This window comes from Taeniopygia guttata, chromosome 5 (assembly GCF_048771995.1).
Source record: "Taeniopygia guttata chromosome 5, bTaeGut7.mat, whole genome shotgun sequence".
In the NCBI taxonomy this organism is placed as follows: Eukaryota; Metazoa; Chordata; class Aves; order Passeriformes; family Estrildidae; genus Taeniopygia; species Taeniopygia guttata.
In genome coordinates this window covers 18410546-18431606 of record NC_133030.1, presented here as the reverse complement: position 1 = coordinate 18431606, position 21061 = coordinate 18410546, and the positions used below count along the sequence as shown (strand labels likewise).

Below are 21061 nucleotides of genomic sequence, written 5' to 3'. Positions count from 1 at the left end.
AAAAGAAACTGTGGGTACTGTTTTACCCACAGTTGTTCTACTACCAAACTGGAACTTCAGTGTTCTACCTTCTATTTGCAGCGGTGCATGACGGTTGTATGTGATGAAAAGCAGATCTTTGGGATTCCTAAAAACATAAAGAAAAGCTAAATCTGCCCCAAGAAACCAAAGAAGCTCCATCTATCAGGAAACCTAACCTAGACAAGTTTGTTTGTTCTTTTTTGCCATCTTCAGTTCCCATCCAGCTTTCAGGTCCCTGGGAACAACCCAAACTGGTAAATGCTAAGCAAAGCCCAACAGCTGCTGGGAAACAACCCCAGATCTCACCAAGAATTCACTGGGCAGATGACTGGGGGCTTCAGGAGGGCATCTGCCACAGGACCGAGGTTTCATGTTGTGTTTAAGGGTACTGCACATTTTATTGCAGTTTTGAGCTTCAAAATAGGAGCTGCAGCGCACCCTGCTTCTCCACAGGGAGTGGCTCTTGGCGTGGCCTTCTTCCCACCCACCTCTCACCCCAGGAGTAAATATAAATGAAAAGTAAAAGAAAAAGGCAGGCTTCATATTCTGGATGGATATTTATTTGCTTAACAGGTTGTTTTTTTTTTTTTTTTTAATTTTTTCTTTTTTGGTACAAAGCATCCAGGAAAGCTTTTACTTCTCTTTTTAAAAAATAAAAACTAAGTTTTTTTTAAAAAAAAGACACATGAAAAGGAAAAAAAAAGTCAATTATTTGCAATTTCTCTGTTTTTAGTCTGCCTTCCCACCCCACCCACTTCCCTTCCCCCCTCCCTAATTTGGACTGATTTTCATTCTTTTCCATATATATTTAATAAAATAAATAAAGGATTTTCTTTGTTGTGTATTGCAGTGCCATTTTTTTAAACAAAGGCTTCATGGCTCAACATTGCAAGGTAATAACAAACAAAAGGACTATACATTAAAATCCTCCCCCTCTCAAGACTCCCCTAGCCCTCCCCTCCAAACCACGAAATAGAATACAATTCAAGTAGTCTTTTTTTTTTTTATGTTTTAAATGTATGGATATATAAGACAAAGCAAGTACAGAACTGGTTAACAGAGTGTCCCCATTTTATTAGCAAGTGAGAGTATATTAGGGAGATGTAATTGATTCCCCCCCCCTTTTACGGTTTCTAGACAGATAATATATATTATTTTAAACCCAACCTATTTTACAGCCCTCTGCCCACCTCTCAAACCCATCCGCTCACCGAGTCCCGAGGCTCAAGCCAGAGACTGGCCTTTGCCCCATCCCCTGCAGCAGCCCCAGCCCTGCGGCCGCCCCGGCACAGGTGCAGCCCTTCCTCCTGCGGGAGGAGGGCAGGGACGCGAGGGGCCGGCGAGAAGGGCGCAAAGGGCAAGAGAAGGAGATGGCAGGGCGTGGAACTGCTGCTTCTGCAGGGGCTGGGTGTGAGGGCAGCCTGCCCGCCCGCTCGCTGGACCATCAGCACTCCAGCGAGGTTCCCCTCGGCTCGGGAAGCCAAGCTCCAGGGGATCCAGGGGGTCTCCATGGCCAGGGGGTCTGTGCAGAAGCAGGGCCTTGACTTCTAACTGGCAACACCTTCACCGTTCAAAACAGTTTGTCTCCAGAACAGTTCCCTTTCAGTCTAAGTTGCGGTGGTTGTGTTGTTTTTGTTTTTTTTTTAAACAAAAAAAAAAAAAGGATGCGTGTCGATGTATTCTGTGTGTGCGTGCATCTGTGTACATGAGTAACAGCCAACTAGCTCATATGGTCATGACCAAGCTATATTTCAGAAGAGAAAAGAAACACATTTATCACACTTTTCCTAAAACGAAAAGCTAAAATTTCAAGTTCAGTATTCGCTATCTTGTCCTTCCCTCCCCACCCTCCCTTGCTATTTCTGGGTTTTTTCCCTTCCAACTTACTTTAGCACCATAACACATTTTAAACATTACAATCCCTCTTCAGATACTACACAAAATGTCCCATAAAAATAGTGCTTTTTTGCCAAAAAAGTTATATAATATATTATATATATAAATCAACTAAATCCGTGGCAAATGTGCAATGCAGACGCCTCCTCCATTTAAAGTGAGCATCAGCTCACTTTTTTTCTTTTTTTCTTCTTTCCCCTTTCCTTTTCCTTCTCTCTTTCTTGCTTTCTCTCTCCTCTTCCTCTCTTTCTCCCGTCATCGGTGATTTCAAAAAAGGTGCAAGTCGATTTGGAATCTTGTAATGAAGCACACACACAAAAACGCAGATGGGGGCTCCTCGGAACTTCTTCTCAGGTACGTTTTTCTTTTAAAGGTGCAAAAGAAAGTTATAAAAATAAGAAAAACCAAAAGAAAAAAAAAAAAAGAAGAAAAAAAGTGGGGTGGGAATGAGGCAAAAAATTTTTATCCCTCAATGTTTCTCCCCGTTCTATTGTTTTTTTCACTTTATTGTCAAGAAAGACACGGAATGGACGCTTCTCGAGAAAAAAAAAAGATTAAAAAAAGGATTTAACTTCATATCCTTTTTTCCTCTTGCTCTTTCTTTTGTCTTCTGGCATTGGCACTGGGGATGTCACGCAGCACCCAGCAGCAAAAAGTTCAAGTGCCAGACTGTCCCTTCGCAAGTACAGGTTTGGAAATACCGGGGGCGCGGGGAAACGAAACAGGTGTGGGAAACGAAACAACCCTCCCCCCCACCCCAAAAGGAAGATGCCGTGGGAGCGGTGCTACTCGCCACCGCCGCCGCCATCCCCTCCTTGCTGTGTCAGTTGTTTGGTTGGGGCCGGAGCGGCGTGAGGGTGCCCCGCCGCCCTGCTCCTCGGCTCAGCGGCCCTGGGGACGGAGGGGCTCGGGGGTCGGGAATCGCCAGTCCTCCCGCCCTCCCCCAGGAGATCAAAAATCGAGACAGCTGGTCAGGGTTCATTTCTGGGGGCCAGCTGTTTCGGGGGAGGCTCGCGCCGCTGGGGGCCTCTGGCTGGGCAGGGAGATGAGGGGACGGTGCAGCGCCTTGGCTTCCTCGGCCGCCTGCAGCCCCTCCACCTGCCACCGGTACCGGCGAGCCCGCAGGATGTTGGGCGCGTCCCGCTGCCGCCGCTGGGAGCTCTTCTTCTGCCACACGTCGTACTTGGAGTACTTGCCGTGCGAGGGCTTCTGGAAGCTCTCCTGCAAGGAAAGAGATAGTGGTATTAGCCTCCACTCAAGCCTGCCCGCTCTCCAGATGGGGATTCCCTTCTTGGACCTCCGTCCCTCCCATGGAAATATTGCTTCATCCCTGGAAACAGTCACAGAGAGGTTGGACAGGGCTCTGAGCAACCTGATCCAGTAGATGCTTATTGCAGGGCGGTTGCACTAGATGACCTTTAAAGGTCACTTCCAACCCAAACCATGCTATGACTCTGTGACTCAGCCCACCTCTGGTTCCCCACCTTACTAAGAGCTGACTTTTGGCAGGCTATTTGGCACGACTTGCCAGTGGTGGCTGTTTCTCAAAAGCTCTGCAGAAACATCAGACCCTGCAGCAGGGGTTTGTTCTCTCCACCCATGGACTTCCCATCTTTTCTCTGTTTATTTCAGAGGAGGGCCACCATCCCTGCACAGCCTCCTCACCTTGCTGAGTGCTGGCAGGCCCGCCAGGGAGGTGGCAGAGAGGTCACGCTCCGACTTGACGGATTTGGCGCAGTACGTCTCCAGCAGAGCCAGGTCACAGCTCCGAAAGCAGCACTCCTCCACGATCCCCCGGTTGAACCGCCGGTTATTTCGTCCCACCGGTCTACCTGCAACAGCAGAGAGCCTGGCATTAGCCACCAACCTGGGCTGGACCCTCTCCCCAGTTCTTTGTAGGCATCCCTCCACCACCAGCCACCAGAGACTGATGGGCTCCACATCCTTCAAACACAGCAGCGCTTCTCCGAAACCAGCTGACGCACGCCCGCAAACCAGCCAAGTCTCACGTTAAGACTTTCCCAGACAAATGCTACTGATGCCAACACGTGCCTCCAGCAGCAGTTTAAAGGCACTTTAAATGAGGGGGGTTTATCTCCCTCCTCTATCTCTGGCACAGGTGGCCTTCTTGGGCCCAGCTGAGGTCAGGAAGCTCAAGCCCAGCCTGACCGCCAGCGCTGTGCCAGTTACTGCGACCTTCTCCGATGCTGATCCTGGCAAGCAAATTTTATTAGAAAGAAGCAGCACAGCATTGTGGCTGCCAACCTCCCTCCGCTGGATCAACACTCAGGCAGGTGAAGCGAACCAAGGCGGCTAAATTTTACCAGATGGGACAGCTCTGAGACAGCTGCAGAAAGAATACAGGCTTCCACACCCGCCAAGAATAGCTATTAAACTTAATCTTTTAATAAGGGTTCCTCTCCCATTTCTGCCTGCGGAAGGATGCAAAAGCCCATGTCTGGTGCAGCAATGACCAAGTGCATTTCATATCAATGCTTAATGATGGCCAAACTGCTCCAGAGGAAAAGCTTACATCAGTTTTACCATATTTCCTCCCCCTGTCAAAATAAAAGAGACGGGTAAAGTTGAATTTCTGATGCAAAGCAAGTTTGCTTGGGAATTGTGCCTTCCAGAATGTAAACTGGCCCAAAACAAAAGGATTTTCTCCATGCTTTTGCACGTAGCATGTTATGCTCTTGTGCTGTTGTGGGGCTCTGCACACTGCCACGAGCACCTCTTCCCAGTGCAAGGTGCTCCAAGGGGGGTAAGCAGAGGCCAGCAACAGTAGGGCTTGCAAACAGGATCCAGTACCACATCTCAGCCAGGAGATTTTGGGCATAGGGAGAACTGAGAGCGAGTGATGTAAGCGCAATGCCTAGCACTGCTCACTGTGGCATGCTGAGCCCTCACCTCCCAGCTGGCCAGCAGGAACACACATCATTATCCACACCAGCCCTGTGTATGACACATGATCCACACCCCTCGCACTCCTGATGAAGCAGGCACTCAAGTCTTAGGCCTTGGCGAAGACCTAAGGCTAGCTTACATGGAGCTGACCACATTCCCTGGAGGGTGTCCCACCCTGGATGCCCACCCAAAGTGCCTCGGGACAAAGGCTGTAAAGCACAGTTCTCTATGCATACAGTGCAAACCCACATGTGAGAAGCAGCTCCAGACGTGCAACACAGATGTGCTTGTGGGATGGGGTTTTGTGCATTCAATGCAGCCCCACATGTGCAATGCAGACATGCATATTCAATACAGTTCTCCATGCACAACAAAGCCCAATGTGCACAATGCTGGCATGCAAAACACCTTGCTGCTGCCTCTGTAATAACCTGACAGCAGAGCACCTGTTCTCTGTTAAAATCAATCATGTTCCCATAGGCGAGAAGCCCTCTGGTCCATGCTGGTGCATTTCCACCATGCTCAGAGTTCACACAAACAAACACAGCATCAGTGTGCTGGTTGATGGGGCAGCTGACCCATACCATGAGACCTGCCTGTGGGAGTCATTCCAAATGCTTTGTTGTCCATGTTCATCCCCCTTGTGCCACCACCTTCCTTTTCTTTTTCTCTAGAAGAACTTCAGGCATGACCTTTAACCAGCCCCACATGGAGATGACAAGATTGGCTCACCCTTGGCAAAGATTCATTGAAGGGATCACTTTTAGGAGTTTAATTTTCTCTCTTGTGGTCAATAAATACTGGATTGGGTCCTCCCTTGAAAAGTAGGGCAGATGTGTGGGGTGCCCACAGCTCAAGTGATGCCAGAGTAGGCAGTCTGGGTGGTGATGGCCAACGGAGAAAGGGACAGAAGCCAGCTTAGGGACAGCTGCACGTTTTCTTCTCTGTGCATGCGATAGCTAGTGAGATACATGGGAGAGGTGCACTCCAGCAACACCCCACACCACCCTTGGCCCCTGCTTAGGTCCTATCAATTCCAGTGCCCAGCTCAATCCATGGCAGGCGGCTGAAGCATTAAAGCTGCTCCACAAAGGCATCCTGATATGGGCAGAAGGAGAGTTCAGAAGGGAAAGAGAAAAAATTAAAGTCACCCCCTCTTGCTAGCACATTCCCTAAGGGCTACATTCACACTCCCGCTGAACAGAAGGTTGCACAAGTGATGACACACATGGTTTGAGGAGAAGTTGAGGTTTTCGAAGGTTACATATCTTCTCTCAAAAACAGAAGTTTCCCACTTTCAGTTATGTGTTTGTTTGGAAAGAAGAGGGGAGGAGAAAAACAGTAAGGGAAGCGGGATTATATTCACCGCTCCACCTTCAAGGGCAATTTCTGGTGTAGGTACACACGGGAAGATCATGACAGCGTGTGTTTGCAAATGCCCAGGTGTGCCACCACCAGGGTGAGCTCCCAGCAGGGACCACCACAGTGACGAAGCCTCTTCCTCCCTGATTGCTGCCCCTGCCTGCAGCTCCAATGTGCTACCCTTTCTCTCCTGCACAAAGCTGCTGCAAGCCGCTCCCCTTGCAGGCACCACTGCCAGCTCCACCGTGACTCTCCGATAGGGCACGTTTCCATTACATAATTGTCCGTGTGGACCTTGCCAAATGCCACTACAATCCTCCGGGGGAGAGTTACTTTAGGAAAAAAAATAAGCAAACATAACAAACAGGGATTTAGTCTCAGAAAGTACCTGGAGACAACAGGACATTGCTGGCTAACAGCAATATTGCTGCTGACCTGGATTGGGAAGAGCGCTTGTTCTGTAACACAATTTACACAGGGACTAAAGGTTGAATTTCCTGGCTTTTGCCCATGGGTGGCATCTCACTGTACCACCACTGCCAAACCCAGGGAGGGTTTTGCCACTCTGTCTCTTGCCTGCAAGGGAGAACTGTGTGGGCAGCAGGCTGCGGCATCGCTGGGGCACGCGAACCACTTCCCATCACAGCAACGACCTCCTCCTGCTGAGGAAATGCGCTTCCTCTCGGCCTTCAATGAATGGCTAGGCTCCCTTTTTCCCAAAACTGTGCTTCGCCGAAACCTTCTACAGCACTGCTGAGGGGACAAGCCCTGAGATGCAAAGTCCTGTGATGCAAAGCCTGGCAGTGTGAAGCCCGCCAGCTGCCTGGGGTTATTCCTGCCTAGGTACAGGCTCTCTTGACAGGGCATCCCAGAAGTGGCACAAAGCCAAACCCATTCCTGGGAAAACCCAGAGGCCATGTACCTGCAGCTCAGCTACGCCAGAGGAGGCACAGCGCCCGCTGCCATGGGGAACAGGAGGGTCCCTTCCCTAGCATGAGCACCCCACTGCTCCGGGCTCCCCACCCTCACCGGGGTCGCACAGATGCTGCGGGGAGGGGTGCACGGCGCTGGTGCCACCCTGGCTGGGTCCCCTCTCCTCCGGTCAATCAGGCGGTCAGCCGAGTGGAAGGGGACTTTGGGTGTAAACAGTCCCCGTGCCCCTGTCGCAGGAATGTTGGGAGCAACAAGGGGGCCTTTGTGCAGCACCAGGCCCCGTCCCAGTGCCCCCGGCCTGGCCCTCCCCCACCCCGGCTCCGCACTTTCCCCCCTGCTTTTTCCTAGTATTATTCGGAGGAGCGGCGGGTGCGCAAGAATGTGCCCCGTCAGCACAAGCGGCTGCAAAGAGCTAAATTCTTATCAGCTGTTGGAAAGGAGGAAACAGGAGCTGTTGTTTACAGAGAAGTCGGCCGCCTCTCCCCCTGCAGCCCCTTCTCCCTCCCTGCCAGCACTTCATGACAGCAACTTCAGGGCTGAGGCTTCCTCTCGACCTGCCCTGCTTTTCACTCCAGGCTAGACTCAGCATCCCTCCGCGGGCTGTGCCGCTGTCCCTGGGTGGGTGCTGGGGTGCAGGGGTACCAACCCTGCCACAGTGCCATGGCAGGAAGCCACCACCTTGACAGCAGCTGCCAGCCAAGCCAAAAGACTTAAAGGCACAGAGAGGAAGCATCACCAGCGCAGAGCAAAGTGTGCTCAGATTCAGCTCTAGCTTGCCCATGCATGCCTGGGATAGACACCGAGCTGGCATCACCATGTCCACAATGTCCTACGGCTAGGTAACCTCAGTGCTGCCAGCCCTGCCCCTGTTAGTGCAGCTCTTCTGCAGCCCCAGCTCCTGAAGGCAGCCTCAGCATTCTCAGCCCCAAGCACCTGCCAGCCATGGTGCCTCCCAGGCATCCCTGCGTGCATCCCCCTTGCAAAGATCACTCTATTTCACAGCCAGCTTTGCTAGCAAAGTGCTCTCTTGCAAGAATGCAGAGCATCACAAGTTCTTAAATAATTGTTTCAGCAAAAATAAAGCAATAGAGGATTTTCATACCATTTTTGGTTTTTTTTCAATATTACAAGCCTGTCCAGCAAGCGGACCCTCAGGTACGCACAGGACAAGGGTCCCCAAGTCATTCCTTTCCTGTGTGAACAGCTGCTTTAGCACAGGTTGCTCATCAGGTCACACATCCCAAGCTCTAAGATGCTCCATACAAACCCAGGCCCGGTTTTAAGATGTAAACCCACGATGGTGCAACACAATTGTGCCCTGGTGACAATAGTGTGGTTTAGGAGTGAAAATTAACAGGGTTAGAAATAACCACTAATGAGGCCAACTGATGGAGGTAGAGAGGGAAAAATTAAGTGAAATGGGGATGTCCAAAACCTTCATCAAGTAGAGGCATTGCCCAAACATCTTCAGCCCTGCATGGCACAGGCTGGTCAGATCCTGAAAGGGTTAAAATATTGGACTGGGTTTCACCCCCAGTACCTGGTCTCACCAGAAATATTCAAAAAGGTGAACACTGGAGAGGACAAAAAGAAATTAAGAACCTCCTTGCAAGCACCCAACTGGCCACTTGGCACCAAGAGATTTTTCTGCCTTCAAAAGTGTTTTTATTGTGGCCTGGGCAGCTGGGTTATTTGAGGTGAAAGGAGGTCAGTTTGACCTTAAAACAAAAGCCCCATTCCCTTTCATCCCCAGAGAGAGGCAGGAGGGAAGAGAAAGCAGGGAGGGAGAGAGATGCTCCTCTACATATAGAGGGAGAGGAAGAGCTGTGAGAGCAGGAGAGGCACTTGTCTCCTTGCCATGCTGGTAAGGGAAGGGGAGATGAAGAGAGGAAGGGCAGCTGCCACACAAACCCTCACTGCTTGGCTCCATCACAGCAAGGAAGTGCACCCAGAGCACCCCAAAAGCACTGCCTGCCCACCCCACCCAAGGAGCCGTGAGAAGATCCCGCTGCTCAGCCGGGATGGGGCAGGGGGATTGCCCCCAGAGGGCTGCAAAGCCACCTGCAGCCTGACCAACTGCCCAAAACTGAACCTGAAACCCTTCCCAACCTGAACCCTGCTGTGCCTGGGTGTGGGATCCCTGCGCCTCTCTCTACTCAACATCAGCAGGCAGCAGGAGACAAGTCTAGTAAAGCGTCCAGGTTGGGAAGGGACATCCAGGTTGGAGAAGGACGTCCAAAATCATTCCCTGCACAATCAGACTGTAACAAGAGGGAGGCTGGCTCTCAACCCTACTCCTCCGAAAAACCACCCTGTTTACTTGAAAGTGACTTCTAAATTCCTTTTCCCAAGGCAGAGACAAGACTGCCAAAAGCACCACGTGCATCTGGTATCTCCATCCTCTTCCCCTCCATTTGGCTTTGCATCTTTCCTGTAGTCAGTCACCCTGTGGTTTAGTCCTAAGTGGGGAGCAAGACACAGTGTCTTCCCACTCCCAAGCAGAGCAGGGCACCGAAATACTAAAACAAGGTTTTCACACTCGAGGCACCTTTGCCCATAGATTACTGAGCATCCATTGTCACTGGTTTACTCCTCATCCTCCCTGTTTCCCAGCTAATCCATTGTACTACCAATGGTCCAAAGACCCAAAGCACCCTGGTGGAAAGCCCGCTGCAGTCAGCTGGTCTGAAGCCATCTGCACGCTGCACACAACAGCTGTGCTGCATTTTTTTGCATTAGCTGCCCTGCAAAGGTGTAAGACATCACTCTTCAGCAACAACTTCACCAGTGGTAGCTGGGAGGCCACAAAGCTTTGTTACAAAGTTTTGGGAACAGCCTAGAATGTACTGCTATACCCAAACAAAGCCTACCCGAGAGGGGAGAGTGCTCAGCTTCCTGCCTGCTGTCAGGATGCAATGCTTAGGCAGCAAAGTTTCAAAATAAACCAGGACCCAAGCTCAGCAGAGCACTGGCTGCAGACATCCTCGATATTGTAATGACTTGCCCGTATCTCACTAGGGAACCAGCCACATACGGTTCCCCAGAGACTATCCCGAGCATCGTATGCGGGACCCAGCTTCCCCATGGTACCACACAGTCCCCAAAACTATGTCACCCTGAGCATGTCCATTTTCTTGCTCCTCTCCAGGAAATCAGGAAAAGCATCAGGCTGGGAAAGCCTTCCTTGCCCTCCCGGCCTGGCTCTGCTGAGGCAAGGTGCGGGGTGGGGGCAGGTGCCCAGCACTTACTGAAGTAGAAGCCCCTGTCCCCGCAGACGAACTGCAGCGTGTCCACCAGCTCCCCGCCGCACAGGGTCTCCGCCGTGCCGTAGGCGGCGGCCGAGTCCATTGCGTAGGCCAGGAAAGCCAGGAGCAGCAGCAGCATCCGCCTGGCCGCGCACATCCTCTGCACCTGCGGACAGAGGCACAGCGTTAGCACCGCGGGACAGACCCCTCCGCCACCTCCCCGGCCCTGCCCCCGCCCGCAGCGCGCCGCCGAGGTGATGCCCAGCCCTGTCGGGATGCTGCTGCTGCTGCAGGGAAGGAAGGAAGGAGCGGCAGCGCTGCGACAGCCGCTGGGATGAGCCCGGCTCCCTGCGCTCGGCCCGCCGGGCAGCAGCTCTGGGCACACAAGGTGTGCATTGGAGCGCTTTTTCCATTGGAAAATCCCACTTTAGCCTACCTCTTAAAGGTTTTTATTTCCTCTGCTCTTTCGACAGTGTGATTTTATTTTTTTTTCCCTTTTAAAAGGGAATTCATTCAAATACTATCAGTAGGTTGTTTGATTTTTCTCTTCTGATGACAAGTTTTTGTGTCCTGTCTGAAAACATGTCCATGCAAAGCGAAATCAAGTGAAGCTTTGACCTGTCCTAGAGCTGCTTTTGAGGAAAGCTGGGAAGAAGAGCTTTTATCCCCAGCATGAGAGAGATGAGGCTCAGGCAATCAAGAGGCTGATTGCACAAGCTGTGTTTGCTGACAAGAGGAGAAGACATCCCTCAGGAATAATATGGTCCCATGGGAAACACACCTGAGGCATCACTGGGGAGAGTAAAGGCAGTGTCAGACAGTGCAAAGCATTAAAAAAGAAGCTCCCTGGATATTTGCTAACTAACCCAAAGACTCAGCTCCAGCAAACAGCTTTACCTCCATGTCAACCTCTGCAGGTGTAAAGCAAGAGTGCTATCGCCCCACTGGATGGGGCAAAACCCATTAATGGCTCAAGGCATAATAGTCCCTCAGTGATGAGCCTCACAGTTCACATATAGCCAAATAACACTGGGTTTTGACCAGACAGGTAACCTCAAAATGAAGAGATGTACATCAAAATAGCAGACGGTGGGTGGCAACCCTAATCTCAAGCAGAGCATCCTCTCTCCTTGCTAATATTCAACCAAGACACTAGGTCTCACATCCACCTTTCATCACCATAGCATCTGAGCAACTCGAGAATAATATCAGTTAATGAATATTACCTCACCCCCCCGGGATGCTCGTAGATGGAGCTGAAGCCCAGGATAGATTAAATGACTCACCCAAGGTCACAGGGGAAGTCTGCAGCACAGCCAGGAAATTAGCCCAGGTCCCCTGAGGCCCCACTATGGTCCTGCCAGCAATAAAGACACCCTTGCTCCCGAATTTTTAGTAGCACGTAGCTCAAATTGTCACCGCTATAAATGCATCATGCTTGCAAGTCATGAGCTCTACTGAGCAGCGGGAGGACAGGGATCAGCAGCAGGAAAAGCCAAAACAGAGGTTTCAAGGTCTGGGTGGGCTGTGGGGGACGTTCCTCCAGCTTAAGTTTTGATGGCCATAGTATTGCTCAGCCTGTGCTGATTGAGATCAGCACTGGCAGAAACCCTCCAAAGCTCTGGACAAGAGAGGCAGCAGCCCTGGGAACAAGCTGGTCTCAAATCAGCAAGTGATGGGACCAGGACCAGGTTTTCCAGTCACAATGGTCCCTTCAGCACACTGCAGGGACTTTGTTCTGTATAACAGTAGGAGCAGAGGGATGGCACCAGGCTCTGACACCATGCTGCCAAGCTGCAGTGTTTTACCACCAGCACCTTTTCACCTCGGTTTTTTTATCAAGTGGCCCACAGTTGTTTATTGGGCCTCTCCAACATGAACACAGCATCACTTTCACTGCTGGAGTCATGCCCCTGGTGCTGCAGCGTCAGGAACCAGATTTCCACCTGACAACAGACCAACCACCCTCCTGTCCCTTTTTCAGCCCCTTTTTTACATGCAGATCCCAATTGCTGGTGTCCCCAGCTCTCAGGTAGTGCCAGCACTCATTGCCGGGGTGACAGATCTGCCACCAGCCAGTGCTGCCATCAAAGGCATCATATGGGACTTCAGGACACCCACATGATCCCATGCCCCCAGTTAGGCTCATGCTGGCTGTGGGCACTGTGGCTAATGAGCAGGCTGCATGCTGGCCTCCCCAAGCCAGAGCCAGACCCGACACGAAGGAGTTGATTGGTGGCACAGGTGACAAATACCATTTTTCCTCCACATTCAGTCTGAAGTAAAGGGTGAGATGCTCTGAAGCAAGGGGAAAGAGATTTTGTCAGCAGGTGATATTTGATGCTGGGGAGACCTGATACCTTCTGTGGAAAAACACTTGTGCTCCTCAGAAAATACCTGCACAAGCCACACTGCAAGCCCCTGGCAGCCTTCCCTGCCTCCACTACAAGCTCTTTCCAGGTGCCCACACACCCCTTAACTCCAGCCAGGAAATGCCCCTGAAGCAGCAGCAAAAGGAAGAGCCCCAGGGCTGCCATCCAGAGCATGGCAAACGTGGAGGTGTGAAATGCAACTAAGTCCACCTTTGGCCACGCACCAGCCACCAGCCCTTCCCTCTGCTGTCACCTTGGAATCTCCCTGCTCCTTCCAGTACCTGTGTAATGAGAAACCAGGCGGCAAGGCAAAGAGCATCTTTATTTACTACCCAGTGCTGCAGTTTCTCTCCAGCTTGATGGAGCTGCAGCCCAACTCAACCCCATAAACCCTTCCCTCTCCCTTTGGCCCTACTGACTTTGCAAATAAAAAGCCCCCAGACTTCCCACAAAGGCTATAGAATCTCCCAGGGTGCCATCACTGGCTCAACATGTCCCAGTAATCTTTCAATTGATCCTTCACTCCCTCACAAGCAGGGATGAGCAGACCGATGCAGGAAAGCTTGCACCCGCCTTGCCATGGCTGCCAGAGCTGTTGTAGCCAAAAAAGGGTGTCATGGCACAGCTGGGTACCTGCAGCCCACCACCTGGTTGGTGCAAGCATCATGCCAGCTGCATTGGTGGCAGGAACTGAATGGCTGCTCAGCATGATGAGTCTAAGCCCTGTGAATACCTCCAAGACTTCATTCTCCACTGGAAACGTGAGACAGCACAGCTTTCGGTTTCTAGTCCCACACATCAGAATAGGCATGGTCTCCTCAGCTGTTGAACAGGAGCAAATTCACACCAATGGTTGGAAGAACCTTCATGTTTTATTAGAAAGCCTCTCTTAAATGAAATAGAACAGGAATAAGGCAGCACAAGGGAAGTGGGACACTTCCCTAAAGGATAATGTCCTATCTCTGCTAGAAGAGAGGCTACAGCTACTTGCCATTCTTGCCAAAGCAGGTTCAACCAGCCATGCTGACTGCTATTGCTCCTCATGTGCCCAGGCAGAGCTCAAAGGCTTTAGGATGAAGTGGGATGGCAATGAGATGTGCCAGATGCCCAACAACCTGAGCACCAAATTCCTCCTGAAGAGGGCTTGGACCCCACACAGTGTGCAAGGGGATGATGCAGGAGGAATCTCTTGGTTGCACAGGTGACCTGTACCATCCTGGGAATCACACCTGAAGCTCCTCTGAGTAACTCACATCTGAAGCAGCATGATCAGTGCAGAAAGGCTCAGACAAGGTATCAGCACACACTGCTGGCCTCTCTCTCCCTGGAGAGGGTCTGCTTTGCTCTCCATCCTTCATGCCCCTCTCATGCCTTTCCTGGCATCCCCAGCACCACACACAAATCCAGGCTGCCACTGGAACCAATTCAGCTGCAGGCTGCCATGTGCAGGATGTTCCTATCTTGGAACTCCTGTGTATTCCTGCCTTGTGGCACATGTCACTGCACCCATGGCCAGGGACCCCCAAACACCTCTTGGCAGCCCTTAGCCAGCAGAGAGGTCCAGCAGAGAGGGTTCTCTGAGTGGCCGAAGTGTGCTAGGAGTGAGCCCAAGGGCAGGTCTGCAGTGCAGTCACCCTCCCACCCGAGACTGTTAAAGGATTTTTTCAGGATCTGCTGCTGAATCAGCTGGATCGACAGTTTCTGTCCAGCTGCTGGGGAGTCAGGAGCCAAGAGGCCACAATGTGCTAAAAGGCCCAGTTGCCAAGTCTCAGAGTACAGCTCAGCCATCCCTTGCATCCAGGCTTGTGCTGAGCAAACCAAACCATGATGCCTCTTGGGCAACAAATATCTCCCCAAAAACAGAGACAAAACCTCCTGTCTGACCTAATTCCTTCTTCAGTCTGGCCTTCATTGCAATTTAATATGAACAGAACAACGTAGGAGGGAATTGACAGATGGTCCAGTCTGTAAAATTTGGATTTGGACAGCAAAAAGAAAAAAAAAATCTTGCTTCTTTGTGGAGCAGTGCAATATTTAAAAGGGAGCATGGTAAAAGGAAAAGTCATCAGCCCAAACCCAGTGGCACATGTCAGAGAGGAAAACCCCAGTTTACACCCCCCAGCATCCCTCATACTCCACCCCTTAAAAATAAAAAAAAGGGCAGACTGGTGTTTCACTACTCTGATGATTGCCTGTGAGAGATGTTGAACATCTGCCTCTCTGCATTATTCCTCTCCATGGACAGCCCCAGGAGAGTGGGGAGCTGACCCGGTTCTGAGCGTGGCAATCCCAAAGGAGCAGGATGTGGGCATGTGCCAACCTCTCAAGCGCCAAGTGAATGCTGCCCCTGCCCACGGGGCAGCCCAACCTCGCACAGGGCGCTGGGCACGATGCCCCAAAGTGCCAAGGAGCAAAGGCATAATGGAAGCCAGTGGGAGAGGCAGGTGCCTTGGCAGCTGAAAACCAGCCAGGAACCGCACCTTGGGCAGAGGCACAGCAGTACCTGAAGGCAGAGGAATCACCTCATGCTGTGCCACAGAAGAGCCTCTCTTTTGATCTGAAAGAGAAAGGGAATTTCCAACCACCCACAGCTTGGAAGAAGCAAGTTTCAAAACACAAAACGTTTGACCACTGAGTTGTCAGGCAAATAAAAACTACTCAGGAGGACCAGGGGTTTTGTTATTTAGCTCAGGCTTTAAAAAAATAAAATACCTTCTGATTCTTGGCACCTGGCTTGCATGACATTCATATGGCTGAGGCTGGCAATACTACTGCTATTTTTAGTCCTCACTTTTTTTTGTTCACTGCTCGTCCCCATCAGCAGCCCACTCTGCCTCACACTGAGGCGGGGGGTCACCTTTCTGCCTTCCATCCCGTGAGCCCGGAGAGGTGCCTGCCTCCTTTGCCTGTGGGACAGGGGCCAGGGCAGGCAGGGAAGTGCTGCCTGCACCCCATGTCTATATATGTAGCGGGAGAACTACTGTGCCTGTGGAAAAGTCAAGCTGAAAAAGGTGAATGGGGTATTCAGTACCATTTACTCACCCCACTGGGGAGCAAGAGTGTATTGCATAAATTTTGGTATGCAGCCCAGAAATATTTGATTTATTGTATTAAAAAAAAAAAAAGGAAATGTATTCTTGCTTAACTCTTCTAAAGACAGCTGGCAGGACCCAGTGAAGGGATTTAAGTCTGTTTTAGTAGCCTCACTTAACTCCTTTCTTTATTGTTCCTCTCTCCTTTCTGCATTCCCTTCCAAAACCTGGAGTATATCAGGGAAAGTTAACAGCAAGTTAAGCTGTTAAATCAGGAACTGTGGTGACTGGAGTCTACTGGCAAATGATATTCCCACAACACGTTGAACTTGCTTTATGTCTTGGCAGAGCAACTTTAACCCCTTCGGAGCCGGGCTGTAACGCCAAGGCAGACTTCCTCCCCTGGTGCCCCCCACCTCTCCTGACCCCTCACACAACCATGCCGAGGGAGGCCGATATCGCTTTCCCTGCTAAGACACTCATCAGCTTTTAAAAGCAAAGACAATCCAAAGAAGGATCGGAGAGGTCAGCCCCAGGACACGAGCTGGGAGAGGGTGGACCACTTACAGTGCTCGTATGCACTGCTGGAAACACACCAACTCCTCGGTCCCTCTAAAAATAAGACCTCACCTGCTGTGTTTGCTTTATTTAAAAAAAGAAAAGTACAGAAATGCTTTTCTCTGGCGCTCCGTGAGACAAGCTGGACTCGTGCTGAAGCCTATAGGAATCAAGGGGAAGACACACACTGATAACTCCGGGTTGACTGGTCAGAGCAGCAGCCCTCCAGCCAGGCTGAAAAAAAGATCACCTGTCAGAAAGAGCGCTGGGACACACACGCAGACACATTTTGGCTCTCAAATTTCATGCAGCGGTGGGAGGGGACCTGCGGTGTTAAATCTTTTATCCCTTAATGATTTTTCACAGGAGCTGGGATAGCCCCTTTGAAAGGCTGAGTGAACTTGTGTGGGTGTCAACAACACGGAACAAGATTTACAGCTCTGACCCATTCACCCCCACCAAAATTGTCAAGTTGGGTCCAAAACAGCACAGTGGAAGTCAAATCAGAAGTGTCAGTCAGTTTTATACCTCCAGATGTCCTTAGCACAAAGTCATCCTTAACAAAACCCCACGACCCAGGCTCCTCAACTCCACTCTAAATCAAGGCAAGAGGAGGAATAAAAATCCCAACACATTGAGCCCTGCAAAGTAAAAGAAAAAAAAAAAAAAAAGCCTCCCACATACACACACAATCTGACAATAAACAAACCCAAAGAAAAACATGCCTCAGTCTTCCAAGCACATCCCAGCATTTGGAAGGAAACTACTGATTTTGTATAGGAAGCCTGGGTTGAAAGCAGAGGCTCTCCCGAGGTGTCTGTTTAAAACCACCCACACAAACCTTGTTTTTACACTTGATTGCTCCACACCACCCTAGTGAGACCTGGCGTATCAGCAACCCTGCTGAAGTACCCTTGGCTGGAGGGGAGGCAGCCACATCTGCTGGTACAGTTACGCTAAATCCGAGTTCCCTCATGTGCCCCAATTCCCTACTGCTCAACAGAGTGCTAAAACCTTTCCAAGTTGCGCTCTTAAAACAATTACTGTAGGGAAAAGCAACTGGGAAGGAAGAAGAAGAAGAAAAAAAATTAAAAAATCACAGAAAGTCGAAGGCTGCACGCCAACCATTAACTCTCACTCCATTTTGGCTTCGCTTTCTTGTTTTTCCTCTCAGTATTTTTATCCCTCCCGAGACCAAACACACCGCAGTGTTTTGCAGAAGAGAGTTTAATAATCTCCCCGCTCTCCGGAGCCGGAGAACCGCCGGTCGCCTCGCCGCGCGTCTCCGCGCTCCCGCAGCCGCCCCGCGCGGAGGGAGCGCCGCGGGCAGCCGGGGGCCGCTCGGCCCTGCGTGACCTCGCATAGCCCCGGCCCGGCCCCCGCACGGCCGCGGCTCCCCACGCGGGACCGCGCCGGCAGCATCCCCGCGGGCAGCATCCCCGCGGGCAGCATCCCCGCGGGCAGCATCCCCGCGGGCAGCATCCCCGCCGGGGCCGCGGGCGGCGGGAGGGACCCCGGGGATGCCCCGCGCACCCCACCGCAGCGGGGCCGCCCCGCCGGCCGCGGCTGGGCCGGCGCTCGGGGTCCCTCTAGTGACACGCGTGGGGACGGCGCGGCTCGGGATGGCTCGGGATGGCTCGGCGGTGCCCGGCACGGCGGCACGGCGCGGCACGGCTCTGCCCGCCGCGGCGCGGGGAATCCCACCGTGCTGTGCCCGCGGAGGGCCAGCGCGGAGCGGCGCTTACCTGGGCACTGCCGCTGCTGCTCTCAACTTCTTGCGGCGGCGGCGGGCCGGGGAGGAAGGCGGGCTGCCGGCAGCGCTCATCCGTGTGTGCCCCGGTGCTTGACATGCTGCTCTCCTGCCCTGGCAGCGATCGCGGCTTTGGCTTGCCTTCCTCGCGCCCTGGCACGTTCTCCTCGCCTTGCCTTTTTGGTACGTCAAGTCCCTGCTGGATTTTGTCGGAAGGATGTTATTTTGTTACGATCAGGTATTCTATTATTCTAGAGAAAGAGCGAGCGAGCGCTTTCTTTTCCTCTCCTTTTTCTTTTTTTTTCTGGGTTGTTTTTCGCCTTTTTTTTTTTTTTTTTCCTTCCCTTCTCTTGCTCTCCTGCTTTAGCTGCCCCTTGAGTGGCTCTCACTTTTGTGTTTACTGAGTGCGTCTCCTTGATCGGGGCGAAGGGGCCGGCTGCCTCGCTGCCCGCTGCTACCGGCTGCTGCCCCACGAGCGAGGAGACAAGCAGGGCGCTCCGGCTTTTATACCTTTTATATCCCCCCCCTCAATGGGCATGCTCTCCCGGCGAGCACCAGCCCGGCCACGCAGCCAATAATGTTGCAGAGCGGTCTAACCCCCTCTCTTCCCTCCCTCCCTTCCTTTCTTCCCTCCTTCTCTCTCGTAACCCTCCGGAGTCCAGCTCGGAAGGGAAGAGGGGATAGAAAGTTTTTGCCGCACGGTTTCTTTGCGTGCTGCTACCCGGGATGGGAGCTTTACCCCTTCTGCCGGCCCCGGGTGGAAAGGGGGCTACGCGCATCCGCGGCCGCCCCGCAGGTGAGGGGAAGAGCTGTGGGTCCGCACCCCGAGCCCTTGCCCAAAATACCGGGTGGCACCCCCTGAGAACCTCTCGCTGCGAGGTGGCGAGCCCCGAGTCCCGGCGGGGTGGGAGAGGGGAGATCGCCCAGCCCGTCCTCCCTCGGGTCCCGTTCTAGGCGCACACGGGCACAGGTGTCGGCGCCAGCCGCCGCACGGCTCGGAGGAGCTCCCCGGCAAAGGCACGGACGGGCATTCCCGGCCGGCCGCCGCGCCCGCCCCGCCGCGGGCAGCGAGCCCCGTCTGGGCGGCAGCGAGCCCCGCGGCCACCCTGCGTGTCCGTGCGGACAACATGGACGCTGCCCCTCCGCACCGCACCGTGCACCTCGCACAGCACCTTCCCGCCGCGCCTCCCGCTTCCCGCCGGCTGCTGCAGGCGAGCACTGCTGCCTCTCAGCCAAAGGGACTTTTCCCAGGCTTTGAAAGCCGTGCGTGTGCAGCAGCGCGGGCACAACGCGCTCCCGCCGCTCTGCGCTGCTGCCGGGCGGGCACACCGGGCTGCGTCGGCTCCCCGAGATCTGCCTTCCAAGTGTGGCCCGGGGAGGATCCCCGCTGGCTTTCAAAGGCAGCCCCCAGGCAGCCTCCGGTGCCCGCACCCACCGCTGCCCCTCCGCCGGGGCACGCGTACCAGCCTGCGCCACAGGCGCGCTCCCTTCTCGGAGCAGAGAGGAGCCGGGCTGCCTGAGACCTGAGCGGCAGGTCGGCCCGCCTCAGGTAGCGCTTGCCATAGCTAGTGGTGCGAAAGGGCAAGGATGCAGCAGGTCCTCGCCCCAGCATGCAATAAAAAACCCTGGGTTTGTTTGTTTGTTTTTCGCTTTTTTCAAGTTTGTACTTTATTTTTCCCTCCAAGGATGGGAGGTTTGCTGCATCTCTCAGTAGTCAGAATTGCCCTAAACGTGCCCAATAAGACGTGGGCGGGATTATCTTTTCTCACTAAGCTTTGGGGCATCCCTTCCTTTCCTCCCTAGCATCCTTCTGTTTGCTGTGCTGTTCTCTGGGATGTGTCGATGCACATCACACCCAGCAGTCCTGGTGTCAGGGCTGCAGGCTGCAACCGAAACATCGGCACATCTGGGAGGTGCTGAGAAAGCACATCAGACCACAGGCACCAATTCTTAGCTCTTACACTGATATTTAAACATGTAAAGAAGTGACCTGGCCGTCAACGAGACTAAGCATCTGCCGGCGTGTGCCAGGGCTATGGATTTCTCCTTACCTTGGGCTTTTGGAGTTTCTCCTAGATGGCCAGGACTTAGTAAATCCGAGCTGAGGGTCCTCGCAAACTCTCAGCAGAGGTGGTCTTAACAAAGAGCAAGCCACCTTTCCTCCCTGCAAAAGCAGAACCCCATCAAAGGGCCGGACCCAACCTTGCAGGGGGGTCAGCGGGGCTGTAAGCTACTGTTAATAGCTGAAGGAGCCCAGCTCCCTTCCCCCAGCTCGCCACAAGGACCTCCTGAGAGTAGACAAAAGAAAGCTTGGAGGGTTAATCTCCCTGCAAGAGAAAAACAAGTGATTTTCCAGTAAACAACTGCAATAGCAAACAATGGGGGTGAAAAATAGCGATCATAAAAAAGTCGGTTTGGAGGAAGAGGCGACCCAGTAAGAGAGGTGTCCTTTGGCTGGGGGAAAAACACGGCAGCAGTTTGATGGAGATTCAGCAGCAGCAGCCACAGCAAAATAAACCCCACAAGTTGCCACTGGATCTACTTGTGTTTGTGCCTTTTGATCTTTTAATTGCTTCTTAGTTATCCTTCAGTGCAAATAAATAGTGCATTGTGTCAAGAAAGAGAAGGGGGGCGGGGAAGGGAAGAAAGAGACACAAAAGAAAGAGCTGTCTCCCAGAAGAGAAAAGGAACAGGTTCTTTCCCCCCACCTTTAAAGGAGTGAATATATCTGTACTGGGGGGAGGAAGGGGATGGGATTAGAAATCAAAGCGAAATTGGAGAGAAGCACATTAAGCTCGGGCATCCTTACAGTAGGAAGGAGAGAGTGAGGTGGTAAAACCCTCGAGGGGTTTATTCGGTGAGTTATGAGAGGATCCACGAGAGTAATATTGTTAAAGGTCAGCCGAAACCTAATTTAAAGTAGGGATGTGTGACCTCCGCCCTTCATTTAATACAGTCATAAGGAACATTACACTGCAGATAGCT

At 52.4% G+C, this 21061-nt stretch overlaps 1 protein-coding gene across 1 annotated transcript; it reads right to left on the bottom strand.

Moving 5' to 3' along the window:
- Positions 1-2417: 2417 nt before the first annotated feature.
- IGF2 (insulin like growth factor 2) lies at positions 2418-18388 on the bottom strand. The gene is given in 4 exon segments (NM_001122966.1): positions 2418-3138; positions 3583-3749; positions 10368-10530; positions 18072-18388. Coding segments are annotated over 3 exon segments (564 nt in total). The 5' UTR covers positions 10522-10530; positions 18072-18388; the 3' UTR covers positions 2418-2895.
- Between the last annotated feature and the right edge of the window lie 2673 nt (positions 18389-21061).